At 36.8% G+C, this 14331-nt stretch overlaps 1 protein-coding gene across 1 annotated transcript in view; it reads left to right on the top strand.

Annotated features, from left to right (window-relative positions):
- Positions 1 to 13779, top strand: part of KAT5 (lysine acetyltransferase 5) — a 24859-nt gene extending 11080 nt beyond the window's left edge. Inside the window, exons 8-14 of the mRNA XM_072421318.1 lie at positions 5089 to 5337; positions 10209 to 10298; positions 11220 to 11360; positions 11769 to 11862; positions 11944 to 12103; positions 12215 to 12296; positions 13311 to 13779. Of these exons, the coding sequence (XP_072277419.1) occupies positions 5089 to 5337; positions 10209 to 10298; positions 11220 to 11360; positions 11769 to 11862; positions 11944 to 12103; positions 12215 to 12296; positions 13311 to 13445 (951 nt within the window). The 3' untranslated portion in view covers positions 13446 to 13779. The remainder of the gene's footprint in view (positions 1 to 5088; positions 5338 to 10208; positions 10299 to 11219; positions 11361 to 11768; positions 11863 to 11943; positions 12104 to 12214; positions 12297 to 13310) is intronic.
- The last annotated feature ends 552 nt before the right edge of the window (positions 13780 to 14331 follow it).

The following is a 14331-nucleotide window of genomic DNA, read 5'->3' as shown; positions in this document are numbered from 1 at the left end:
AGGTTTGTACACAGAGCTGTGAGGATGCAGAATTCACACGCAGCTAGCAGTGGATACATTTCAAAGGCAGAAATCTGAGCTCGTGCTATGAGATGGGGGTGGGGCTGCCTGTGTTTCCTTCACATGAAGGCTGCACAGGAGGACACACAGCACAGAGCAGCCTCACTGAGATCCGTGCATCCGAGGATGAGAGCTGGGCGGGGTATTCAAATCAGCCGGGCGGAGCAACCGGCTAAAAACCTCTGGGGAGAACTATGCAGTGCTCTATGAACCCAGACCCTTCCCTTCTACACCAGGACTTAAGCCATGCGTTTAGCTGCCTAAGCTCTTTCTGCCTTTCCTGTGTTGCGCATGGCACAGGCAATATTCCAGAGAATATAGCCTTGGAGGTTTTTTTCTCCAACTTGAAACCTAGTTCCCTAAACTGATTTTTAAGCATCCTCCATCTTCCATTTTTATTGTCATTGGTTCCAACATGGACCAAGACAGCTGGGTCCTGTCCAGCCCCTCCTAGTAGTTTGTCCACTCGGTCCACCACATGCCGAACCCTGGCACCAGGGTGACAGCAAACCATTTGGTTAAAGGGATCTGGGCGACAAATTTTTCTATCTGTCCTCCAGATGATAGAATCCCCTATGACAACCAATTGTCTTTTCCTTCCTGCGTTTCCCTCCCCAGCACAACTAGATGTGCTGCTGTCCCGGCTGTTAGGGGTAGCAGTAACATCTAGAGTTGCCACCACTGGGTCTGCCACCTCCACATCTTCACATACCTTTGCAAACAAGTTGGGGTGCGCAAACCCAGGGCTGGCCTTCCTTTTCTGGGTGCCCCTACCAGTCCCTCTAGTTACATTAACATTACGCAGTTCTGTACATTAAATAGGGGTTGCAAATGGGAGAAAGATAGAAACCATGAATTAGGAAGAGAGGACCCTGCTTGGAAGAGCTTACAATCTTTAGTTGTTAAGCAAGTAGCATACAGCAGGCGGAGTATATGGATTGGTGGGTGAATAATGAGGGTTTAAGAGACCGAAAAAGACAGGTAGGCAAGTTTTGAAAAGATGACTTTTACGGGCAATATTAAATCTGAAGAATGTAGGAGCAAGCCGAATAGGACACGGTAGACCATTATAGAGAATTAGGGCAACATTAGTAAAGTCTTGGATGTGAGTGAAGAAGTCATTATTAGGTCATTGGAGGAGCAAAGATTGTAATAATTATCAAAGGAGAAGAAGAAAGGGAAAGATAGGCTTTTAGGGCATAAGTGAATAATATATTTGTGTTATTATATAGAGTCTAGGTCGTCCTATTTGCAACATAACACTCCTAGTCTATATATGGGAATACAAAATGACAGAAAGACACAGCAAATATAAATATATATCTCTCAAAATTTTGAGCTTATCTCATGACCCAATGTGTTTCGCCAAATTGTCTTCTTTAGGGTATTATTAGGATCATATTAGTAGATGCATTGAAAGTAAATGCTAGTAGATGCATAAAAGAAAAAAAAAAACATTTAGGCGTTGTGTGATAAAACAATGCAGTTTGAAAAAAATATACCTATATCTCGCCAGATTTACAAATAAATGAAGGCGACAATGATTTAAAGTCAATTTAGGTGTAATAAGGGTTATTCATAGCATGGAACTGTGCTAATTACAAATAAGGGGGTGAGATTGATTTAATAGGGTATTGATTTGTTGATGAAGCTATAGGTATACATAATTATTTAACTGTGCACTAAATGAGTATGGGTGGAGATAATTGTGGCAAAGGTGGTAGATTTTTTTACATTATGTATTAAGTAAGTGAATAAGAAACTATTTGCATCGCCTTCACCTGCAAGGGTAAAAACCTATACATTTTTGCTGGTCCTGAATCGGGGAACAGACAGCAGGTCGTTCTAGGATCAAACGAGGGAGGGGAGAAAAGAAGCCAAATTGGGGCAGGTCATACTGGGGGGCCCCCTGGTCCTAATCTAAACATCCATATAACCATGAGTGCAGTGGTGTAGCAGTCCGTGCACCCAAGTGAACATGGGTGCCCCAGTTCCCTTGTATAGGTAAAATTCAATGTATAACAGTGAAAAAGACTATGGAGTTAATATATAAAATGTGGATATTTTCTTGGGGACCCATAAATTACAGATCTTTAAGGTAAACCATTATCAATCATTGTTTTTAACAAAAAAATGGTATACATGACAATGTGTGGAAATCTATTTGAACAATAATTATTACAATATTCAATATGACATAATTACAGATTTTGGAGGTAAACCATTTCAGTCATTGTTTAAAGCAAGAACATAGTATACATAAATATGTGTCAATATCTATTCAGACAATAATTGCTACAATCTTCAATATGACATTCTAGTTACATATCTTTAAAGTAGACCATTATCAGTCATTTTTTAATATGACCTCGTATAACAATGTTACAGTAGAGTACAACTACTCTACTGTAACATTGTTATGAGGTCATATTCAAGATTGCAGTAATTATTGTTTGAATGGATATTCATACACATTTATATATTCAATGTTTTTGTCAAAAAATGTCTGATAATGGTCTACTTTATAGATATGTAACTAGAATGTCATATAGTACACCTATGATCCTTATGTAGGTAATGAGGGGCAAATATAAAGTAATATTGATAAGGTGTGAAAGGTGGAGGTTAATAAGTTGTAGTTCATAAAAGAACGCTACAGAGAGGTTGTAAAAAGCATAAGGAAAGGTGGTAAGGTTTATAGGAATGGTTTAAAGATGAACATATCGTTCAAACCAGATGGACATGTTGCCTTCAGGTGAAATATCCATCGAGTTTCTGATTTTAAAAGTTTATCGATGTCACCCTCTCTGAGATTTAGGGGGATGTGATCCAATGCACTAAAAGAGATTACACTAATATTAAAAGTGTGTCGGGTACCAATGTGGTAACTTGAAGGGGTTATGATTCTTCCTGGATTGATATTATAGATGTGCTCATATATATACGTTTCTCAAAAGTTCTCTTAGTTTTCCCAACATAAAAACTGCCACATTTGCATAGTACTAAGTATATAACTCCATTGGTTGAACAGTCTACTCTGTGTTTAATTCTGTGTATAGTGTTGTTTGGAAGCATTATTGATTGGCTTTCACAAACCCATTTTCATTGCGGGCAATGCCCACATTTGTAGGTACCAGGTGTAGTATCAAAGAGTATTTTTGCGGCCAGTAATGACTGGATACCAGGGTATACCTAAGGGAAAGAGATTTTGAAGGTCAATGCAGGATTTGGTTGTATGAGTTTGCTAATAGAGGGATCTGTTCATAAGATATACCAGTGCTTGGATACGATGTTTCTTGTAGAGTTGTTTTCTTGTAGAGTAGATACAATGTTTCTTGGAGACTGATGTTGTCTATTATAGGTGCTTATTAGTCTTGGGTATTTTCTCTCTTCTCTCCTCCTTTCGTATTATCAGATTTCCTGAGAAGAAGATCATGACGTTCTAAGGTTTTTGCTTTATTATATGCCTTTCTTAAAATGTTCTTGCTGTATCCTCTGCAAAGGGGTCTATCCATAGGAGCCTTAGCTTCTTTTTCAAAGTCCTAAATATTTGTACAGTTTCGCCTGAGTCTTAAGTACTGACCGAAGAGAATACTATTCTTCAGCCGCTGCTGATGACCGCTAGCCGCATAAAGAATAGTATTTCCTGCAGTGTCTTTACGAAATAAGCTGGTAGTTATTCTACCGTCTTCTGTCAGTTTGAGGTAAATGTCCAAGAAAGGAACCTCTTGTTGACTGTAAAAGAGGGTGCATTTTAAATTGTAATTGTTTACTTGTAATAATTGGAAAAATGTTTCCAAGGAGTTTGCATCATTGTTTCAAAAGAAAATTATGTCATCAATATAACATTTCCAATTTGTTATACAATGACCATATGGTGGCATAGTTGAGTTTAGAAATAAGTTCTCCCAATCACCTATGAAGATGTTTGCATATGTTGGGGCACATTTTGTCCCCATCGTGACACCCTGTGTTTGCAAATAATATTTATTATTAAACATAAAAATGTTTTTAGTGAGAATATATTCTACAAGGTTGATGATAAATTGATTGAAAGCGGTATTGGATGGGTAGTATTTGGAAATATATTCGTATAAAATATCTATTCCTAACTTGTGAGGGATGCTAGAATAAAGGGCTTCCACATCAATGGTCACCAAAAGTGAGTCTGGGGGACGTCTTATTTGAGATGTGAATTTTACAATTTCAGTTGTGTCTTTTAGAAAAGATGGTAGTTGGTTTACCATAGGTCTGAGATATAGGTATTGTATGGGATATATATATATATATATATATATAGGATTGTATTAATTATATTTACTAATCTGTTGATAGCAATTATTTCATGTAGTGGCTTGAAGTCTTACGTTCATTTGCAAACTGTTCTGTTCAGTATGCAACGGAGGAGACTTTTCCAGTAGTGGTGTTCCCTATCTGAAAAATAACTATACCTTTTTAATAATCACAAAAACATTTCCATGCTTAAGATAACCTGTGTTCTGCCAACCTATAAAAAAAGCATCCTTTGGAAGTTGAGAAAGTGTGTCTAGGAAATGTAGGAAGGGCTCTTGGTCTTAAGTTGGTCATAATTTGCTATGAGCAAAATAGGTCCTTTTAGGTATTTGAAAGCTCTTTGAACAGAAATATGCTGGTAGAAATTATTGTAACATTATCTTTTTATGACTGCAATATGAGCTTATGAGCGCAAATGTAAAATGTGTCTGGCTATGATAATGGTACCTGAACTTAAAGCAGAGAAATATAAATCTTTCTCAAACAACTGCGAGCTCCTAGTTTTCCTACCCACTTTTAGTTATTATGAATTTACCTGACACCTATCAACACTGCTAAATGTTGGTGTTTGTGAGAATATATTCTTCAAGCATTTTGTAAGCAGGTTTTGTTGTTTGGATAAGAAAGACTTGCAAATAATTAAGTGTCGGGCAAATTGTCATTCATTTTCTAGATGTATAAACTAGTTGGTTTATTTGAGGACTGGGTTAAAATATTTTGTTTGGTATACTTTAGGACTCCCAGGACAGTTCAGATGGAATCCCTTCTGCACCACGAATGACGGGAAGCTTGGTGTCTGACCGCAGCCATGATGACATTATTACCCGCATGAAGAACATTGAATGTATTGAGCTAGGACGTCACCGCCTCAAGCCTTGGTACTTCTCTCCTTATCCCCAAGAGTTGACTGTGCTACCTGTCCTCTACTTATGTGAATTCTGCCTCAAATATGTCAAGAGTCTTAAGTGTTTGCAGAGACACCTGGTAAGTTTAAACAAGGATTGAATACAGAATTAATCTCACTAGCAATTGTGAACAAAAGGTTAGCAACCAATTGCATATTTTCTTAAATATATTATGTAAGCTGTCATTGCTTTATTGAATTTGGTGGAAACTCCAAAAGTAGGCTCTTAGTGTGCAGTGAATTCTGTATCATGGATGCAGTGTATATTAAATGACTGGAAAAACAGATTAAAAAAACAGTGAAATATCATCTAGAGACAGGGGCAGTGCCGAACAAGGTGGCTGCAACACCAACACTTCACCGCTCCTGTTTGAAACGTTGTATCCGGTGTCATCCAAGGCTTTGGTTTATCCCCAGAGTCCTGGGGGATAAATCTTTATTGAGAGGGAGCTGATTATTAGTGACAACAGGGTGGGGTTTTTTTGCTCACTAGTGACAAGTTGAAGCTCTGTATCAGGCTGCATGGCACCTAGAAGCCATCACACTCCCAGCCCTGTACATGACTATTAATCTTAGCAGGGAATTGAAGATTACAGTTCTGCAGCCTGGTGTCCACAGAAACATTGGATGAGTCATTTGCTTGGCATTTATTTTTACTAGAGTGTTTTCCTCATACACCTGCAGTGGCTACATTAGTCCTATCTCCTCAATAGCCACTGCAACCTAGTGGCTATACTGCTTAACTTGTGCAGTTTGCATGCTTGTGCCTTGCCACTGAAATCTGCAATCAAAGCCTGGAAATATTACTACAATTGTTTTCTTTTTATCTTGCAAATCCAATTGCTTTTATAAGTGGTGCCTGATTTAATAGCGGTATACTTCTGGTCTACTTGCTGTGTGCCGTATTGCTAAGATGGAGAGATATATTAGTAAATCCTAGCCTAATCCGAGTCGCAAACAATCTTCCAAACCCAAGGGGAAACCCTCACAAAAATCAGGGCCGTCATTGCCAATCCTTTCACCTGAATCACCAGAATTGCTACCTTTGTCAACCTCACAGGAAACATCCTCTGATTTGTCTTCATCTGCGCTCCCCACCTACCCCGGGAATCTATGGCCAGAGAAGTTGCAGACCTACTTAAGCCCTACTTTATTAAAAAAATTTGGTGCACTGCGACATGCCTTTGAAACTGCTGTCACCAACAAATCCTACAACACTACATGAATTGTTGAGTTTGAACAACGTGTTAGCGATCTAGAGGATCAACTTATTGAGGCTCAAGGAAAAATAAACATGAAGACCAATCATATGGCATCTATAGAGGAGAAATTGGAAGATTTGGAAGATCATAACAGAAGGTCAAATATGCGCTTAATAGGTATTCCTGAAGAATACAAAGGTCAGGACTTACAGAAATTTCTTTCAGTTAATCTGATGTTAAGTTTCCCCCTCTCACTGCTCGGGCCTTTGAGAGAGTGCACAGAATTGGGCCTGACTGTCTATCAGCAAATCAAAGACCACGACTGGTGATTGCAAAATTCTTTCACGGGGGATGCACAAGGACACAGTACTAGCAGCCTACCGCAGGCAGAGGGAGGTGAGAGTCGGTGAGGTGAAAGTTTTGATTTTTCAGGACTTCTTCGCAGCAGTTGCTGAAAAAAATAAAAAGAAAAGCTTTTTGTTCCCACATGCCGATGTCTAGTGGAATTGGGCGCACAATTTGCTCTTCTATACCCTGCAAAATTACATATTACTTGGGCTGGCGACACAAAAATATTTGATGATCCACAACAAGCCTTGAATTTCATACAGCAAGAGGAGCAGCACATTCCATGATTTTTAGTTATTTCAAGAAAGACATCGGTTTCCCATAGTTGTCATGCCAACAGTACAAATTTTAGGTACCAACTAACTAACAAAGCACCCACCTAATTGTTTAACTGTTAAGGATTTTATGCACTTTATTGTCCTAAATATTGTTTTTTCAGATAGTATTTATTGTTTATTCGCACTGATAATATGGTTCTTCGAAGAATTAATATACTCCTTTTCCTGTCCTCTGACTGAGATACCTGGGCAGAGGAGTTTTAAGTAAGAAGTTCAAAATGAAAGAAAATTTATATTGTCATCTATTAGAATTGTGGCATAGAGCCGTGTGGTTTCAACTACTTGGGATCAAGTTCTGTTTAGTTCATTTAACTAAGCCCTGGAGAGAAATTAGTAATACAACGCGTTTAGATTTATGTTGTTATAAGCTTAGCCGCAGCTCGCTGGGACTGCGGTCTGCTCAATTAAAAAGAAATCTGAGTAAAATATCCCCCCCTAGGTGTTACGACTGGCATCTTCTAAGCCCATACTACCCCAACCAAAATCGATTTTTACACACTAAAATTACTATCCTGGAATGTGGCAGGGCTTAAAAGCCCTCAAAAGAGGAAGAAAGTTTTAATCCATTTAACCCCTTGGCGTTCTAATTCTGTCAGTTTTTTTTCCTCAAAAAGTGTTACAATGTTTTGCATGAAAATTTATTTTACATTGTAGGCCTATAATTATCTGACCGAGCACCAGTCCAATTAACCTTGGGCCTCTCCAGACCATTTTCTTGTACTTTCGTATGGAGATTTCCTAAGTATTTTGGTAATTTGGTTAAAAGTCAGTGAGCCACACTGGGTCACTCTAGAACTATTATAGCGAACCATGAAGGCGTTATTGAGAGGCTATATAATAGAATATACCACCTGTAAAAGTAGAGCTTATCAAGCCTTAATTGCTTTGTCTTGCAAGTACATGGTACATAAAACCGATGCACTGAAGTTAATCTGGCAAGAAGCAAATAAAGCCTCAAATGCACATGTTGCCACCAAAGTAGAGCCTTATACCCATTTTTTGAAACACAAATATTATATATGGGGGAATAAAGTAGGTTCATTATTAGAGAAACTTTCTAGACCCCCACAGGCTAAAGGTGTTATTCTTACAGTTAAGGACCCTCATTCTGCAATTTCTCGTTCAGACACAGTGCAAATTGCCCATATTTTTGAGACCTTTTATAAACAGTTATTCACAGAACTTCTAGGAAAACTTTTACACAAGGCTAATCTAAGCTATCTGAGCACAGGGAACTCCTTGGTAGACCATTAACTATTGAGGAAGTGCAAAAAAACAATTTAGTTTGATGGCGAATTGTAAAACACCAGGTCCAGATGGTTTCTCTGCAGGTTTATAAAATGGATAGTGTGGAAATTAGCTCATTATTGATAAGTGTATAACTCAATACTGACACAAAATACTCCCTTTCCGAATTTTATTGAGGCCCATACTATTTTAATTTCAAAGGAGGGTAGGGACTCGCTATTAGTATCTTCTTACCGACCCTTTTTTTTTTTTTTTACCTAACTGTGATTACAAACTTTTGGCCAAAATAATGGCCAATAGATTGCAGTGATTCCTACCATCCCTTCTCACGTCCCATCAACTAGGTTTTGTAAGGGTGGAGTCGATCACGTAGCCCTGGCTCAGTTCTGGCTCCGTCCACTCATGTCAGCAAGGGTTACCATAGTTCCTCGCTTGTGGTAGCACAGGACACGTAGTGTGACAAAGGAATACAGAGTCTGCTCTCTCTCCCGTTGGGTGAGTCATATTGCACCTTAGCTAGAACTTCTTTTTATGTATTTTCTTATAAATTGAAGGCATATACTCGTTTCTTTCCCTGTATCTAGTATCTTGATTTCTAGTGGTTGTTAAAATTCTAACTTTCAGGGGATGTAAATATACATCTCTTTTTTGTAGAGTGGCTGCTACATGTAACTTGACAAATATTTGACAAAGGCTTTAAAGCTGCCTCATATTTTTTTTTTCTAGCATTTTTACTCAGATCCATATTTGGGTATAACATGTTACTGGGTACTGAAGAAACCATGCGCCATTCCAGAATATAACTAAATTAAATAGAGATTTACATTCCATTACCAGTCAAAAATCAAAAGTGCAAAAAAATACCTAATATGTATATGTGTGTGTGTGTGTGTGTGTGTGTGTGTGTATATATAGCTGAGTAACTTAACGGTTGTGAAATTCAACAATACCGGTAACATAAAAAATTATTTATTATGAAAATTAAAAACAACAGTTAGTTACTTGGCAACATAGTCATGTGTGTATATATGTGTGTGTATGTATGTGTGTGTGTGTGTATATATATACATTATGACTTATGACTTATATATACATTTTGACTTGGTCATTTTAAAAGTAGCTTGCAAACCAAAAAAGTGTGGGCACCCGTTTCAAGTATTTCGCAACTATAAATATATTGAGAAACTATATTGTCATTATATATACTGTCTTAAGCTACAGTGTCATTTTGTAACATTTGGTTTGTGGTGTGCCTAAGGATTTTTTTCAATGTAAAAAATGTGCTGTGGCTCAAAAAAAGGCTGAAAAACACTAACTTAGATTATCAAAGTTGGAGCACTGGATTGTGCAGATGGACTAGACATTTTCCAGAAATATCAGCTAGAACAACAGTTCAAAGTGGTTGTAAAATTAAAATGTTTCTCTGACAACTGTCTTTTAAATTGACCAATCAATTTTAATCAATTTAAGGAGATTTATTTAATTTTCTGTTGCATGTCTACAGTAAAGGAAAATTATCCAGCAGGTCAAAGGCAACAGTATGATGGTTTTAACCTTTTTTTTTTATTTTTTTTTTAAATAAATTAAAAATTTTACAAAAAATACTGGCTATGCATAAACTTTAAAAACGTATAAAACAAAAAATTAAATTGGAATTGACCAAAATACCACATTAGTTTTAAGTCTTTAATCGTTAACAATATCTTGTCGTAAACCATGCCACCACATGCCAGCAGGATATTATGTTTCTATTATAAATAACCAAAATATTCTTCATGCAGCAACATTGATATTTTCATCTTTACTTCTTTAAAGACTAAATGCAACCTGAGACATCCTCCAGGGAATGAAATTTACAGGAAAGGGACCATCTCCTTTTTTGAAATAGATGGACGTAAAAATAAGGTAAGTGCAGCTGCAATTTGCTCATGCATATTTAGAATTTACTTGAAATTCTCTGGGTTTCAGGACTTATGTTCAAAAAACACAATTCCACAGATGAGTAACATTGGCAAAAGATGCCATGCATCAATTAGTGCAGAGATCCCAATCAAAGCATCCACAAACTGTCAGATATCCCATGTGGTGGCTGCAGCACTTTCCCATTTTTAACTTCTAAGCCCTTTTCTGGGGTTCATCATATTCGTTCAAACTATTATAGAAACTCTTCCCATGAACACCAATACACTATTTTTCATTGACAAATTTTGCAACAGTAAGGTTTTATAAACTAATTGCAATGCCCCTGAACATATTACTGAAGGCATATACAGCTTTAAGACAATCCCTACATGTTTATTGAAGGATTTGTGTATTTGTGAAAAACTGTAAATTAAATAATACCAACTTACTGGGAAAAAAAAAGTTTACAAATTCTGAAATATTTTGATGAGCTAAATACTTTAACTTGTGCTTATTAAGTATTTTGATCAGTTTTACCCTTGATTTATAGAAAAACTACTGTTTTTAGGTCCCTTTTTACTTTTTAGATTGTGTTTATTCCTCTTGTTTGTGTAATATTTGTATACTGTCACAGAAAATAGTTGAGCAAGAAAGTACTGAACTGGCTGATAAACCAGCCCAGTTCAGTTGCCGGTTTTATTTTTTTTTTTCTGTGAAATCGTTAAAATGTTAAAATTCTGTTGAAAACATCCCTATCAATTTTCTTTAGTTTTTTAAGCCAAACATTACTAAATAAGGGTTTATTGAAAAATAAATGCTTAGTTCATTGGGGAATTAGGGTTTGGGTTTATCTGTCCCTTTTGTACATATGTGAAATATATTATCTTTCATCTCTAATATACAGTTCATTTTTTTTCTTTACAGAGTTATTCTCAGAATTTGTGCCTTTTGGCGAAATGCTTTTTGGACCACAAAACCTTATATTATGACACAGATCCTTTCCTGTTTTATATCATGACTGAATATGACTCAAAAGGCTTCCATATTGTTGGGTACTTCTCTAAGGTTCGTCTCCATTTAGGGTCATGCCTGTGCATTTTCTGATTTGTGTGGCAGAATAAACAATCACGAGCATCAGTTAGTGAAGAATTCCCAATCAAAGCATCCACAAACTAACAGATATCCCACGTGTGGTGACTTGCCCAGTTTTAGCTTCAAAGCCTTTTTCTAGGCTTCATCATACTTTTTCAAACTATTATAGAGACTGTTCCCATGAACACCAATACACTATTTTTGAATGACAAATTTTGCAACAGTAAGGTTTTATATAAAACAGGTTTTATAAACTAATTACAAAGCCTCTGAACATGTTACTGAAGGCACGTACAGCTTTAAGACAATCCCTACATGTTTATTGAAGGATTTGTGTGTGACAAAGAACATTTACCATTTTTATTATTCTGATTTTCCCAGGAAAAGGAATCTACAGAGGATTATAATGTGGCTTGTATCCTTACCTTGCCACCCTACCAAAGAAGAGGCTATGGAAAACTGCTTATAGAATTCAGTACGTAGCCTACAATACTTCATTTTTCCATTCTTCTTTGTGTCATCAATTGAATGTACTTACATTCCTTACTTCTGCCAGGTTATGAATTGTCTAAGGTAGAGGGAAAGACAGGCACTCCAGAAAAGCCCCTTTCAGATTTGGGTCTTCTATCTTACCGTAGTTACTGGTCTCAGACAATCTTAGAAATCCTCATGGAACTGAAGACAGAAACTGGAGAGAGACCACAGATTACTATTAAGTAAGTTACAAAATCAAGTCATAAGCCATTTGACAACCTGTACAGGTCATGTGCTAATGATCAAAAATTAGTAATTGTGTAAATGTACTAATACAGGCTATTTTATTTTAGTGAAATCAGTGAAATAACGAGTATAAAGAAAGAGGATGTGATATCAACACTGCAATACCTAAATCTCATCAATTATTACAAGGTAAATCTCCCAACTAAAAGCCTGCCGTTGGTTTCTTTCATAACATTGCAGCTTATTTTGAGTTAATACCCAGTATAGACATAAATAAATATACTAACACACACACACGCATAACATACGAGATAGGGAGTGTAGGTTTCTTCTTTAGTTGAATTATTATGTAAGTCGGAACAGGTACATTATTTTAATAAATGCAATTAGGACAGATCTTTGTTTCAACATATTATTAGACAGCATGGTGTCAGTTACTGTATAAAACCCTCACTGTGAGTTTATCACAAAAAAAAGACATTCATTAACTTCTGGAGCAAGATGTGCTTTGATATGCAAAAAGAAACAACTGCAGAGTTTCTTGGTCATTAAAGAGCTACAACCAAAATATTTCTTCTGTAAGTCTTGTAAACAGCCTACCTCCCCCCCCCCATCAAGCCTCTATCTTGCACATGAGCTAGCAGGGAAGCCCCGTTTTTATCTAGGAGTCGTCTGTATGTTGGATATCCTTAACTCGGGGACTACCTGTTTATGAACTGTGGTAGTTTTAAGGACACTGTTGGGAGTACAGATGTGCACCGATTGATTTGTAAAGAGACTGCAATAGCAGTCATTTCTAGCAATAACTTTTATTATGTCTCCATTCTGATTGTCTACTGCACCCATATCCCAGTTTTCAAAAACTCACAAATATAGCATGTTTACAGTTTTTGATGATGTCCTTCTGCGTGCCTGTAGCATTACATTTACTGAAAATTGTAACCGCAGCCCTTCAGTTATGTAAGAGCTGCACTATATTATATAAGTTAATCACTGCTGCTGTAAAATGTAATCTAGTGCCTCCCTTTTTTTCAGGCTTTTCAGGTGTGGTAAGTGTAAGCCACCTGATGGCTTCATAACAATGTCAGCTGGCAATTACATCAGATCTGAAATTTATTTGCATGAGCTAGTTATAATCCATGTAACATTTTTTAGTTTATCAGTGCTACTGGTGCTAGTGACTGGCACATACCTCTCTTCCAGGGTCAGTACATTCTCACACTTTCAGAAGACATTGTGGAAGGTCATGAAAGAGCTATGTTGAAAAGGATTCTCAGGATAGACTCCAAATGTCTACACTTTACTCCTAAGGACTGGAGCAAAAGGGGAAAGTGGTAGAGAAATGAGAAGCAAGAACTTAGAAACCAGAGGGACTGGAAGCTGTTGTACAGTGTGTAAGAGATTTAAAGGCCTGAAGACCAAGTGTATTTTTCCCACTTCATTCACAACAAAACTGACAAGCAAATCTGACTTGGGGCCATGTGGCTGAAATTTTACTGTCTTTCAGAATACTGGCTGATAAACAAGTGCCATTGATGCTAAGATGTGGGGGTTCTTGTGCTTAAGATACCAAAAAAACAAGTATTGAAAATACACACACACCTATTTAACTTTTTAGACAACTGGGGAAAAGGCAAATCCTCCTTTACAATAAATCTTTTTAGACTTGTTAGCTGTAGGCTTTTTTTTTAATGACCATGGTTGCAAACTAGAAGGGCATATGCCTAAATATCTGTTGAAACTTGTAAGTGTTTAAAAGAAAGGCCTTTATTTACACATGGTTTTATCAGATTCCTTCTGGCTGCTTCATGAACATATATGATCTGCCCAACTCATATGTGTATGTGGAGGTAATAAGATATGAATGTTACAAGGAGACAATGGTGATCAGACAACTTTTCAGCCCTTTCTGGCTATTCTCTATTGTGGTCACCTGAAGCTGTCTGCAAATACCATAGGAGGGTTGCAAAATTTCAATAAATTAAAAAAAAAAATAAGGAAATGGGGAAGAAATGTACATCCAACAGTTTCAAAAGAAAAGCTCTCCCTTTTAGATTGATATTAAAATAAATGGGTTTATCCAGTAAAACAGTGCAAAATGCAATACTGAAATCCATTTGTTAGTCCTTAATGGTTTTTGCACTGTTTAACTGATTAAGCCATCAGACAAGTGTTTTGTGAACAAAAAAATGATCAAAAATATTTTGTGTGATTCTGCAAATGC

This window comes from Pyxicephalus adspersus, chromosome 9 (genome assembly GCF_032062135.1).
Source record: "Pyxicephalus adspersus chromosome 9, UCB_Pads_2.0, whole genome shotgun sequence".
NCBI classification, from domain to species: Eukaryota; Metazoa; Chordata; class Amphibia; order Anura; family Pyxicephalidae; genus Pyxicephalus; species Pyxicephalus adspersus.
Note: the sequence above shows the minus strand (reverse complement) of the source record. Positions and strands in the feature narration are given on the sequence as shown.